The 14287-nt window shown below is 32.8% G+C and overlaps 1 protein-coding gene across 1 annotated transcript in view; it reads right to left on the reverse strand.

The window, feature by feature from the left end:
• Positions 1-643: 643 nt before the first annotated feature.
• The window catches only part of LOC124363578 (kelch-like protein 17), a 37845-nt gene continuing 24201 nt past the window's right edge, over positions 644-14287 (reverse strand). Inside the window, 9 exon segments of the mRNA XM_046818834.1 lie at positions 644-1393; positions 3527-3782; positions 5804-5959; positions 7191-7206; positions 7208-7292; positions 7760-7904; positions 8735-8948; positions 9671-9787; positions 10482-10624. Of these exon segments, the coding sequence (XP_046674790.1) occupies positions 1159-1393; positions 3527-3782; positions 5804-5959; positions 7191-7206; positions 7208-7292; positions 7760-7904; positions 8735-8948; positions 9671-9787; positions 10482-10624 (1367 nt within the window). The 3' untranslated portion in view covers positions 644-1158.

The following is a 14287-nucleotide window of genomic DNA, read 5'->3' on the forward strand; positions in this document are numbered from 1 at the left end:
ATCCACTCTTCACATTTTTTATGAGTATAGTTTTATAAAGGAACTTTATATATTTTATATTCAATAGTTATGCGTTATAAAAATAGTTTCAAGAATAGCTGACAAAAATTTGTAGATATTGTTGCTAGAATTTAGCAAATAAAATAATCTTTGAGTTGTTTTTAGGGTTTACCACCAAACCCTTCTCAGAGAGCAGGAAGTAAGACATTATTTTGAAAGTGGATACAAAATAAATTGTTGCTTCTTATTTTAGAAATACATTGCAAACTTCAGTATATAGTTAAAGTTATTCTAAAAAGTCTTTATTTATTACACTGTATAACATTTCCTTTGAGACAAATGACTGTCAAAGATATTTAAAAATTTGGTTCACTTTATTAACATAATTTTGTATTTTAAATTTAATAAAATACTGTAATATCATATTACATGTCCAATATCATGTTTAAAATAATTAGGTAACAACTTACCTTGGCAGAGTAAAAGGTACTGCTACTTGCCCATCTCTCTTTATAATTAAAAAGGTTTTGGGATCAATTCAAAATAATCAGATCAATGTTATATGAAAATGTTCCTACTGGAAATAAATAAAATATTTCTAATGGGATTCGATACAGTACTTAAACCAATACTCAGTCAGTCGGTAAATGAAAGAATGCTTTTTATTATAATACAAGAGCACACAAATCAATTAACGAGCATAATATTCTACACTCCTTCTCTCTTTCTCCTCCTACATCAAGAACCGTCTTCTATCTGTTAATGTGTCCCTTATGGTTTCAATTACTTTTAAAGCTATTTTTGAAGAAGTTTGTTCTACTAATATAATTAATAAAGCATTAAACGGGAAGTCGATTCAGTATCATTTCATAAAATATAGAATGTAAAACATTGCAATTCTCATCATAACGATTAAATATAACTATTTTGATAACGTTAAAAATAACATAAGTATTTACATTTTTTCTTAATAAGCTCAACACGTGGTACTGTTCAAAGAACCCAAATCATAAACAGAAGGGTGTAAAAGGTAACAGCAAGAATAATTAATTACTGTAATTGGTCATTCTTGAGTGGAAAGTCTTAATTACGGTCATGTTCTAAGCGAAGAAGTGTTCGCCGAGGGAGAGGATACCTAATAGTCTGCCTTAATCACTGTCAAATGGTCTTGACGTTGGCATTGACCGCAGCCACTACCGGGAGTCCTCGCTCTACGTTAAAACACTCCAACATGGCTGCCCCTACAGAGCTGCGTCGGGTCAGCATCGACGTGACTATAGTCCATTTGTTCAGTCTCGGGTCGTAGCGCTCCACAGAGTTGAGGGATGAACTGCCATCGTTGCCTCCCAGCGCTAGCAAGGTGCCCTCACATGCCACTACCTCATGAGTCGACCTAGATACAGTTAAATAGTAACATTTTTATTGATTTCAGAACAATAATTGCTATAGTATCACACAGTGATTGGCTTCTATTCCAATATTCTCCCCACATTCATTTATCTTCATAAGGTGAACTTTTTTACTATATTTTACTGGTTTTTATCAGTCAATTAGACCTAAAAAAATAATTTAACTTGATTCAAAAGTAAGCAATATGGGCATTGAATTGGTTATATGTTTTGTGATTAGATAACAGAGGGAGCTGAATATGGCCGACAACAAATTACACTTTAACTTTGTTCTGAACTTAATTTGTTTTCTGTATTATGTAAGCTTAGTGATGACTGATCTAAAATGCTTTAGTTTGCATGTGCTATCTGTTTGGAGGCAAAATTGGGCTACATATTGTCTAACTTAGGGATTATGTTTTGTCTTGAAGTAATTTGTTATGATTTCCTGCCCAAATATTCTTTTACTTTTAATCTTTATAAGCAGTTCCTCGCACTTCGCACACCATTTTTTAGGCTTTGCACATGTATGAGCAATTCTGGTTCAAGTGAAATATATTTCTGACGTCAATGTTGAGTTTTCCAACAACTGTTTCATAAAACTTTTAATTTTTTAACTAGATAACTTTTTACTTTGTGCCAACAGTGGTAGCAGAAAAGGTTGAAATAAAAAGTGTTGTTACTATAAAGCTTACTCTATGCTTTCAAGACTATAAGTGAAATAAATTAAAAATAGTGGTTAAAACATATGGTTGTGCTGTTATAAAACAATGTTTACACATAATAGTTGTTTCAATTTAACAGGCTCTTTCAATCTATACTCTTATATGCAAATCTTTTTCTATTTAACTGATTTTTTCCGTGGTTATAATATATTAATAGTTATTCTGCTATTCGGGGCGGAGGCGAATCCAACAAATCAGAGATCATTACAATCGGCACAGCCATTCTTGACTTATAAATGGTGTAACTAACCTAACTTTGTTTTATTTATATTTTATATATATATAATTATATATATATAGATTTGTTAATAAAATATTGTATTATTAATACTTATTATCCTATTCCTGACAAAAAAAATCCAAAAACACAAAAATCATAAAAATTGGTCCAGACGTTTCCATTATAAATAGTGTAACTAACACAACGTTCTTACATATGTATAGATTACCTATTAGTATAGTAACATTATTCATCAAAGTAATATTTTTTAATGCATGCATACCAATAGTCAAACTGTATAACATCTTCTATACTACATTCTTCTAAATGTACTACTAAACTAGAGCTCCTCTAGTTATTTCATCCTGGCTAAAATAATTTCAAATATTTGTATTTACAGCATATAGTATTTTAATATAATATGTAAAAAATATTATGTGGATATTTATTTGTGGATTTGCCTGAAAATAAAACCTTTGATTTGGACAGGCTTTGTCACAAAAATAAAAGTTATATTAGAAAGATGTTGTTATTGAATGTTATGTTATCAAATGTACTTCAATAGATACAAAACTAAAAAAATGACAGGTTATTTTTTTCCACATTTACAATTTCACACGTTTAAATCTGATGTTCTGTTATTATTCCACAAAAAGCGCATTTTTACAAACATAGAACAGCCAGTGAGAGAACATTATTGTGTATTAGACGGAGAAATACAGAGGAACAAGAGAATGTAAAAGGGTAAGTATGAAGCATTGTCTTCAAAACTTGAGTGGAACTAAAGTTATTGAGTACAGGAAGTTCAAAACAAGTGACAGCTCTTATTGTTTCATGTGATCTGCACTTCATAAATTCTTATATAGGGCCTATTGTCTACTGACTCCCTAACATACATCACCAAACCAAAGGAGGTTAGAATAAAACAATCCAAGGAACTACAGGTATTCAATATATGAGCAGAACATTCATCACATATTTGAAGCTGATCACAACATGCCTCTCCATTCTAACATCTTTTTGTGAGCAAGTTGCTTCAAGCCTGAAAACTGGTATTATACAAATGTAATCAGATTGCACAGATTTCAGAGTTCAATCTGCACTGAAAAGCAAACACAATACATACAATGTTATCTTAATATTTCAATATAGGTCCATGGAGAAAAAGATTTTTATTTCTTGGTTACACTGACCGTCGGGAATGCATAGGTGCTATCGGCTCCCAAGTGTTGCGGCGGACGTTGAAGCGTTCACCGCTAGACATACACATGGTTCCGTCATTGCCGCCGACACAGTACAGCAGTCCATCCATGGCAGCCACACCACAGCTGGAGCGTCGGCTACTCATAGATGGAACTGGTTGCCACCGGCCTAACCGAGGGTCCAACCGCTCCACACTTGACTGGTAGTTGGTAGAGTCAAAGCCGCCCAGGGCGTAGATACAGTTATCTATAAACAGTTTAAAAAGTTTAAGTTCAATTATCTCATTTGTTAAAATTTAAGTATGAGTATTTACGTTAATCTCTTTAAAACTTTTAAAGAGATGAATAATAAACTGTTTCATGTAAGTTAGATTTTTAATATGCAGATATACGAGTACTCATGTGGTAAAAGGTACAGTAAGATTTCTGAACTTCTATTTTGTTATGAGCACAATTAAACAGTGTTTAGGAAATTTTGTCTATGTATCAAACAAAGTACCTACTGAATTTATAAATATTTATATATACATACAAACACAGAACAGCCAGTGAGAGAACATTATTGTGTATTAGACGGAGAATATATATATATATATATATATAATACAAGAACTATCCAGAAAGTAACAGACGTTTTGAAATAAAAATTAACCAACTGAAATAGTTACATTTTATTATATACATTTAAAAGCTACACTCTAGGCTATTTTCCACATAATCCCCATTCAAATTGAGACATTTGTCATAACATGACACAAGTTTTTCGATTCCAGCTTTGAAGAAATCTGCCGCCTGAGATCTTAACCACTGATTAATGCCAGTGTGAAGTTCAGCGTCACTATCGAAGCGCTGCATTGAGAGCCAGGTCTCCATCGCTGGAAAGATGGAGGTGGTAGTCGCTTGGTGCCAGATTTTGGCTATAAGGAGAATGATCAAACACTTCCCAATTAAAATCATCCAAAACTTGTTGTGTATGATTGGCTGTATGGGGACACACATTGTCGTGGAAAAACAAAATTTTTGAGCTCAATTTTCCCTACACTTGTTTTGTATCGCTTGCCGTAGCTTCTGCCATGTTTCACAGTACCTCTCTGCGTTGATTGTTGATAATCGTTCAAGGAAATCAACCAGAATCACACCACAATATATGTGTACCTCAATTCCATAGACTCCATTTTTGTTTCACAATTGACAAGCTTCACCTATGTTTCATCACCAGTAACAATACCATTGTGAAGTTCGTTACCATGTTTGTCGTATTCATCAAGGAAAATTAACGATGCAGCAAATCTTTGTTTTTTGTGATCTTCCATAAGGATTTTTGGAACCCAACTGGCACAAAGTTTGTGGTATCCAAGTTTCTCTATAACAATTTCATGAAGTAAACTTTGTGAAATTTGTGGAAAATGTTCTGAGAGTTCAGTTACTGTGAAACGGCTATTTTCACGAACTTTGTCATTGATTTTCAACATCAAATCTTCAGTCACTAGGCTAGGCTGACCGCTACGACTATCGTCATGAACATTGGTGCAGCCATTTTTAAACTCAATACACCACCGCTTTACTCTGCTTTAACTCATTATTCCATTTCATAACCATAAACTTCACACAGTTGGCGATAAAGTTCAATTGGTTTATTATTGTTTTTTGCCACCAAAAACCTTGTTACTAAACGCACTTCACAAGTGGCAGGATTTTCAATTGCAGCACACATTTTAATTGATCACAGTGAAAAACTTTAAAGAGATACAGACCGCGTACGACTACAGCTGAATGAGTACTGAACGCCAGAGTGTTTTGACACCAAGATGACGGCTGTAACCCCTCCTACTGCCGCACCATTCAAAAACGTCTGTTACTTTCTGGATAGCCCTCATGTGTGTGTGTGTGTGTGTGTATATATATATATTTATATATTTATATATATATATACATTTATTTATATATAATAATATATATATAATTTATATATATATATATATATATATAAATTATATAAATTTGATAAGCTTTATTTTATAACTCTAGCTTTGAAGAGGTGTACTAACAAAAAAAGAACAACGAAAACACACACACACACACACACACACACATAAGTATATTATTGATCATAAAAGAATATTTTAATCTCTAGAAAATACTAGAAGTATGTCACATTGGGTTTGTCACAAAGCTAACAAGCTAATGTTATAAACATTATAAATAGTATAAAATTAATGGTGGCACATAAGTATACAAACATTCAACCCGAGCAAGTGAGTGACTCACCTACAACAGCTATCCTACAGTAACGCCGTCTGGTGGCCATGGCAGGACATGAGCTCCACACTCCAGTCAGAGGATCATAGCGTTCCATGCTACTGAGGCATGAGGCACCATCATATCCCCCACAGACATATATCAACCCATCGAAACCACATATTCCTGAAAACGAATGTATTTGGTTTATTATATTTTTACATTATATCATTAAAGCTTAAAACTGTGAAATAATTTAATGTAATTAATAATGACCAAATTTAATGAAATGGCATATTGTTATAGTCCACCTGCTCGGAGATCAGGTATTTGGAAGATTTGAGGTTACTTGGTTTGATTAAGATATTCTCTCATTATTTATAAGTCTGCATGCAATTTTCAATTAGTATAAGGAAATCCTAGTAGGACACTACTAAAGAAGTCTGGTATGGCCAGATTGATTATAGGACATAGGTCAGATTTCTCAAGTAATGCGAATATTGATCAATCTGTCAGTACAATCAGACGGTAGTGAAACTCATGTTAAACTGTAGGCTTATTTTTCCTCGTCAATGAGCTATTATATTAGTTAATTACCCTTACTAAGGTCACACAACAAAACTAATCAGGGCTTTATAATCATTTTACACATCACAGATCTACCCAAGATTTTAAAGTAATCAAGAAACTAAAAATTATTAAATCTTTTAATTTATTTTAAACATTTTCATTAGCACCTGAGATTGATTAAGGAATATGATCAGAATGTATCAGATGAGTCTTGAAAAAATGGTTATTTACAGGAACCATTTTTATAAAATAATTTACAAAACATAATTATAACAAGTTAAATCTAATTATTATTTTCTTACAATTTTTCAGTACAAGTAATTGATACATATTTTACCTCCTGAATTGATATTAAATTAAATAAGGTCAAAATAAATAAAATTACACACAAAAAAAATGAATAAACCAACAAACACAAGTACGGAGACACTCGCCCAACAAATAAATTGGATTATATTATAGTTTTAACGTATAACTGGCTATGGGCAGAAACAAACAAACAAACTTATTTAAAATTTACACCTTTTACCAATTTAACAAATTGTAAAAAAAGGAGAAATCGATGAATTGATAACAAGTTTTCTTGAGGTAAATCTAATTGTAGAAATACTTAACATGAAATTAATAATTTTAGAAATAGATCAATACCACTAACCACTTGATGCAGTATTGAATACTCAAACTTTCAAGAACAGCTAATTGAAACAAAATATACTACACCAATTGTACAAGAATGGACAAGAATAGCATGCTAAAATTCAAGACACCACAATAAAAAACAACATGTAATACTACTACAAGTGTTTACCATCTGCTACAAACCAGCCTCTATCAGTACAGTACATACCCAGACAGCTGCGCTTTGGTGCCCATCGGAGTGATGGTGTTCCATTTGTTACTCTGTGGATTGTAACACTCAGCCGTTGCTAAGTCTGAGGCTCCATCATACCTGGAATGTTTATAACTAGCTGACAAAGCTAGGTAACCTTCGAAAAAACAAGCTCGCTAAAATTAACGATGATTAAAATTGAGCATATGTTTTAATATACTTCTATTGTGCTCATTATATTCTGCCACTCACTCACTGTTCACACCAATTGCAGTACCAGACAGGAGAACATGCCCTCTTTAACTATATCTATGCCTATAACTAAATTCACTTGGTAATATAATTTCGGTTGCATCCTAAACTAACACATGAGAATTAAAAATTAAATTTAAAATGTCTAAATATGTTCTGTGGAAACAATACTAATACATTAAAGAGATCAGGCATAAAATGTGAGTATATAGCTTTGGTTTGATTACAAACTGATCTATTTTTCATCTAAATTGTTTTTCCTAAACTATGTAATTCATGCATATGAGAAAGGACATTTTAAATGGTATAAAACATGAAAACTAAACTTTACTTACCCTCCAACAACATAAAGCAATTTTCCAAGGCCTGTGACCCCGCTTCTACTCCTCCTGAAGAGCATCGGTGCAATTGGCAACCAACGGTCGTCTCTTGGATTGTAGCACTCACACTCGCTGTGGATAGCAAATAAACTGCCTCCTCCTGTTAAAAAAAAAATGCCATAAAACATCCACCAAACTACCCGAAAACATGTTTAACTCATCACACCAATATGTGGCAGTAACCACCTGTGATGCATAAAGATACTCAGCTACACAAATCTCTTCTTTTACCACCAAACAAAAGAGTTTTGAAGTATAGTGAAAGTATAGAAAATTCCCCATCAGGAGTCAAGTGGATTCCAATTAACTACCATAAGACAGCAAGTGTATCTATATGATTTGTTATTCATTGGGGTTGCAGAATCCTGGCCGAATAAGTAGTACGAGTATTTAAATTCCATAATTCAATTGGAATAACTAAATATAAATAAGTAAATTTTTTAATATGGATAGTTACATGTTGTGTCCAATTGTAGTGGTTGGTAACAATTTCTAATAATAAAAGCCAACATAGGTGATAGTGCAGACAGAAACCAAATCGATTAAAAGCAACAATAAAGCTGTCCATGATAGTAGGGTGACCAGCTGGACAGTCGGTAAAACCACAAGAAATTGGGAAATTGTACTCTAGCACACTCTAAAGTTAACTTAGACATACATGTCAAGTTCTAGTAATATTAAATCAAGAATTAGTTGTACTGAATAATAAGATGTACAATCATCAAGCTTTAATAAGACTCCATGTTGAGAGTGGCACTATTGTTTTATTTTTTAATTGTTTTTTTATACAGTAGTAAACAATTTCATTTTCTACCTCCTTCCATAATGTTGTGATAGCCTACATCTCCGTTTTAAAGTATTTAAATCAAATTAGAGAATCACTGTTCATGTGAGAATGTTTTCTAAATAAGGACACCACAGGAGACTGACCGACAGCAAATACGTATGGCTTGATTCCCTCAGGTCTCCGTTCAGATGTACGCTCACTGGCCAGTGCAGACCTCTGCTCTGGCAGAAGATGGTACTTCATCGCCTCCAACAGCAACTCCTTGCACTCTGCACTCTCCCGCACCAGTGTTTCTGAGTCTACTGCCGTCATCAGGAAATCTCGTGACATCAGCGGCAGTCGAACATGTCTTAACAACTAGGCAAATATGTCATCATTATAAGAAAATAAAATACTGTAATTATAGTACACAATGAAAATATTGTTCAGTAATAATGCTTATGGTATTCTCTTATGTTATGGTACATTTTATAAAATCCCTACATCAATAACTGTAACAATTTGAATAGAACATAAAAAATGTTTTCCCGAGAAGACAAAAATATAACATTTAGTTCTTTCATATTATAATTCCTAGAGCATGTAATTTGTCAAAAAATATTAATATTTCAGGTATTTTATTAATAATTTTCAAACAATCTTCCATAGTCAAGAGACAATTTTGAAGGACTGCTCTGAGACTTACAAATATATTTATTGAATTTTAATGTAACATTTCAGGCAAATAATAACTAACTGAAAGTTTTGAATAATGGTGAAACAAATTTTGTATTAAAAATCGTATTGTTTATTTAAAAAGATATAAGTCAAAACATCGTAATTAACAAATTGAATTAATATATTCTTCTTGAAAGCTATGCTGTCACAGACAGGACTTCAGTGTCAATAATGAATGTGAAATAAACTTGTCCTAACAAACATATACGTGTTAGAGTAAGTGACATGAAAACTGGCATCTGACTTCAAACTGTATTAGTAGATCAACTAAGATATTTTTGTGATCAAGGAAAGTTAATTGTTTATTAAAGCGATATACTATGGTTATTATTAATAATATAAAATATACACTATTAACTTACCTTTGCTATATTTTGAACTCTTTCAGCAATATCATGTTTCACCCAACTTAATACGGCTAAGAACACCTTTTCTTCTGAAGCTATATTTAATTGATTACTAGATATCAGTTCTTCAACCTAAAAAAATCACACAATTACTTTACTTAATCCTCATACTGGAGTGATATACTTGTAGCATACAACTGTCAACCATTGATCTTTATTACTCTTAATGTATAGTTAATAGTTAAAAGATTAGAAACACACCAAACTACGATTGGCATCTTCCTCGATCTATCTAAAGCGTTGATTGTGTAAATCATCACATCCTTTTGATTATTCTTCACAGCTATAGTATAAGTGGAGTGTCACAGAAGTATTAGAATCATACCTATCCAACAAAATTCAACAAGTCAAAATTGCCGGAAGGTTATAACTTCCACTGAAATCATTATTTGGCATCCCTCAGGAATTGATTTATAGTCCTATATTACTTCTTATGTATGTAAATAATTGCAATTCATCCTTAAGTAAATGTGGTATTTTTAGACAATAATTTTAGTGATGATTAAAATTCACATCATAATATTATATATAAGATAACAAATCCCAGGTAAATACTCAGGGAAATATATTTTGTATTAATAAAAATTAAATAGGTGTTTGAGTTTAATTCTCCAGTCAAAAACTAATGTGAGCAATGTTAAATTAGCAACATTGTTGCTTAAATGCAGAAATTAATATTTTGATGGGATCAAAGTAAACTTGTCTACTCAAGATGATAAAATTTGAAAGTAAAGTGAATTTCTTGCAAAGTATGTAGAAGTTGTACCTCTGAGAATGGCAGCAATAAAAACTCCTCAGTGTTCATCACATCTTGAAAGTTTTGTAGAGCAAATCTGTGAGATCTCCTATGTAACTCCTTGCAAGCGTGGGCATCTGAAACAGATGAAATTCTTATGTTATTATTATATATGTGAGCAAATTGCAATACGTTATAGTATAAGATTGGAATTTATTAATCATAGGTGTTTTTAAAGCAGTTAATAAAACTAGATTAGTAAAATCTATACTTTTAATCTAAATGCTGAAACTAATTATTCAAAGCTCCTTGGCAAAAATACGTGGATAAAGAACAAATATAAAAGTTTATTAGGGATAAATATAATAGTATTTATCTCAAATTTAAAACTGCCACACCACATTTATTGGTCTTAGGTAAAACAATGTACAAATAAATTTATTTGATTTTACCATAAAAAAAATCTTTCTGTTTCTGGGAATCATTCCGGTTTAAATTAATTATATTTCTAATCAGTGGCGTAACTAGACAGAGTCGCGCCCCCCCCCGCAGCGTACTGAAATGCGCCCCTCCTGTCGGCTCCTAACACCCCCCCCCCCCCTTCCTCCTACTGACCTACACGCATCGTTATAATTATAGCCTACTTCCCCTGGTCTACCTTTATTCTCATGATGTTCACTCTACTTACGGTAAAATTGTAATAGAAAACAAACCTTTACTTTATAAGAGTGGCTTTAAATTTGTGTAAATAGTTGATAGTCCCGTGCTGTGCAATGTTTATTTTTATACATTTTGTAAAAAGATCAAAAAGGAAAAGAAAACTTTAAAATGAATTATTCATCATAATTATTTATTAATGAAACTATCTCAAACATTAAAATAAAAAATAGAAAAAAATTGTAGACATGTTAATTATTTCCATTTATTTAAACCCCTCTCCTCTTCTTAAAACTGAAATATTTTTCAGCTAACATCTTCAAGTTGATCCTACGAGCCCGTTCATGTTCCTATGCTCAAGACTCCCAAAGCGCTCAGCCTGGTATTGGTCATAGTGTTTCTCAAATAATTCTTTATGAGCTTGAGTTTAGAAAATGACCTGAAAATTTATATAAGATTAAAAAACTATGTTGTTAACATATATGCCATTTTCAGGTTATAATACAAGTATATAATTAAAGGGTATAATAACTCTTCTTAACACAAAAATTAATTTTAGTTAGTACGGGTTTTTATGATATTTTGGTGATTACGAACCTTTCCGCTGACGCTGACGTAACTGGGAGAGTCAAGAACATCATCATCGCTGTGCAGACATCAGGAAGGCTGCTTGACAAAGTCACGTTTTCTATCATTAAATATGAGGCTAAATCCTTAACTTTTTTCAATCCTCTTGTTTTTATTTCATCCGAAACAATGTTTCTGAAACACACTATTTGTGTCTCCAACCCGTGTGAAACATCTTCCTCAGTACTTCTCACAAAACTTCCGTGCTGAAAAAAATTAGTTCATCATCACTTTTCTCTGTGAGGTACTTTGGAGTTAAAAAGATGAACTGATCGTTAATCCTGACCATTGCTCTCAAAACGTCTGGAGATTTGAGCAATAACTATATCCAAGCTCCTGTAAAATACTTTTACTTTGAATTCTTGCAATGGATAGAAAAATTCAACATCGTTGGTCAGTTCGTCAAAAAAGTTTTTTACTTTTTTACATCGTTTAGTCGGCAGAGAAGACTCAATATTCCATCCCCTGGCTAGCGTTTCAGCTTCTTTAACAACACCTTCAAACTCATTTCTTGCTCTCTTTAGTTCAGTCATACTCTTTCCAAGAAGGGCTGTAGCTTCGTCAATTGATACATCCTCTTTTTGTAGTGTTTTAGATGTAATATTAATTCTCTCTAAACCTTACTTTGGAAAGTAAGCATCAATACAAATTGAAAACACGTCATTTGTTTTTTGAGTCCAGTTGCCTCTAAAACCTCTTTTCTTCTTTTTAGAAGTCAGAATAATATTCGTCAAACAGCTTAAGACAGAAACAAAGTTACACTTTATGGCCAGTAAACAATCGTACCTAGATGACCAACGGGTCGGACACAATCTTTTGAGTGTCTTGCTAAGTATAGACCCCCTTTGCTCCATAGATTTCTCTCTCAAGAGCTTGCCATCTTGGCAGGCTTTCGCCGAAAAACACGTAAATTTGATTGACCAAAATCGTAAAATAAAATCATTTCTGTTATGTCAGTAACTGAGTCATTGAGTACCAAATTTAAATTATGCGAGGCACAATGCACGTACTCTGCATTTGGCGACTTTTGCTTTATTCTAGATTGGATTCCAGAATAGTTTCCACTCATTACGGGCTGCCCCGTCATAACCCTGGCCTCTACACTTTTCAATTTTAATGTTGTTTTCTTCTTCCAAAAAATTACAAACCTCGTTAGTAATTTTTTTTTCCGAATTTTGGCCTGTAAGAGCTATGAACCCTAAGAATGATTCTTTAATTTCAAGTTTTTCGTAGTTTTGGACTGCCACATGTCGTATTACTATCGATAGTTGATCAGTTTTTGAGACGTCTTTGAGTGGTGTCTAATACCAGAGAGAAGAAAGGAGCTGCTTGGATTTCACTTACAACTTCATCCAGAACATGCTGTGACGCAAACATGATCATTTCATTTTGGATTTTGGGAGACAAATACTTAACTTTGCTTTGATCGTTTTCTAAGTGACTTTTTAGAAGAGGATCGTATCGTGACAACAAATCTATAATATTCAAAAAGTTTCCAGAAGTAGTGTCCACTGTTTCAATATTTTCATTCCGATGCCCTCTGAACGCTAAGTTACAAGTAGCCATAGTTATTACTACATCTAAAAGTCTTTTGAGAATCTCACAATACCTCAGGTTATTCATACTTTTGAATAAGTGATTTTGCATCTTGGCTATTTTTTACGGTACTAATATGCTAAACATGAATTTAAGTGTATACGAGATGTTTCATGTTCTTTAATTTTTTTGCTTAAACCTTGCCAATTCATTTATTAGACCTTTACACCAAGCATCTTTAAATTTAGGGTCAGTTCTGTCAGCGAAACAACCAACAAGGTTCACAGTATACGCCATTTAATAAAGGTGAATAACAAAGCCAAAACCGTTCTAGTTTTTGGCCCGTTTTGGCAATTTTGTAATAAAAAAATCACTGCTAAAAGATCTATTGTTTGTCGAGTCTTTAGGAAAAGGCCCTGTGTGGGCCTACATGGTTTCAGAATTCAAAATGAAAGTTTTATCTTCTTCTATTTAAGAGGGATACTCCGTCATTAGTGTAGAGCCCAATGTCAGTTTTAAAAACACCACGTTGTTGACTGATTTCATTAGTATCCAATATGCAAAACCCAGTTTTTATCAATGTCTACGGTACAGCTACAGCTATCATTATTTATCTTAACGTCTAGACTCACGTCTGGTTTCGTTATTTGTGAATTCAGGTGGGGTCTGAGTAGATGTTCCATTTTCTGTCTCGATGGTAGGTAGGTCAGAACTTAATTTCACTACACTCACAAATTAAACCGGAAGTTATTTGTTTCCTTACACTGTCCATTGTTTTTACTAAGAGATATGTCAGATTTAAAAAAATAGATCAATTTTTTTTGTGTTTTTTTGCTTTTTCTTCCTCCTCCTTCTTCCGCTTTCGGTATTCTGCACCACTAGGTTTTTTAGACATTTTTGTTTAATTATTGATTTAGTTTCTATAGTACATCGTCCCATAATATCAAGTTTCCTGTAAGAGGTGTAGTTTGCAAACACTTTTCACCGCCACCACAGTTTGTAGGCTACTGAATAAA

Source organism: Homalodisca vitripennis, chromosome 5 (assembly GCF_021130785.1).
Source record: "Homalodisca vitripennis isolate AUS2020 chromosome 5, UT_GWSS_2.1, whole genome shotgun sequence".
NCBI lineage: Eukaryota > Metazoa > Arthropoda > Insecta > Hemiptera > Cicadellidae > Homalodisca > Homalodisca vitripennis.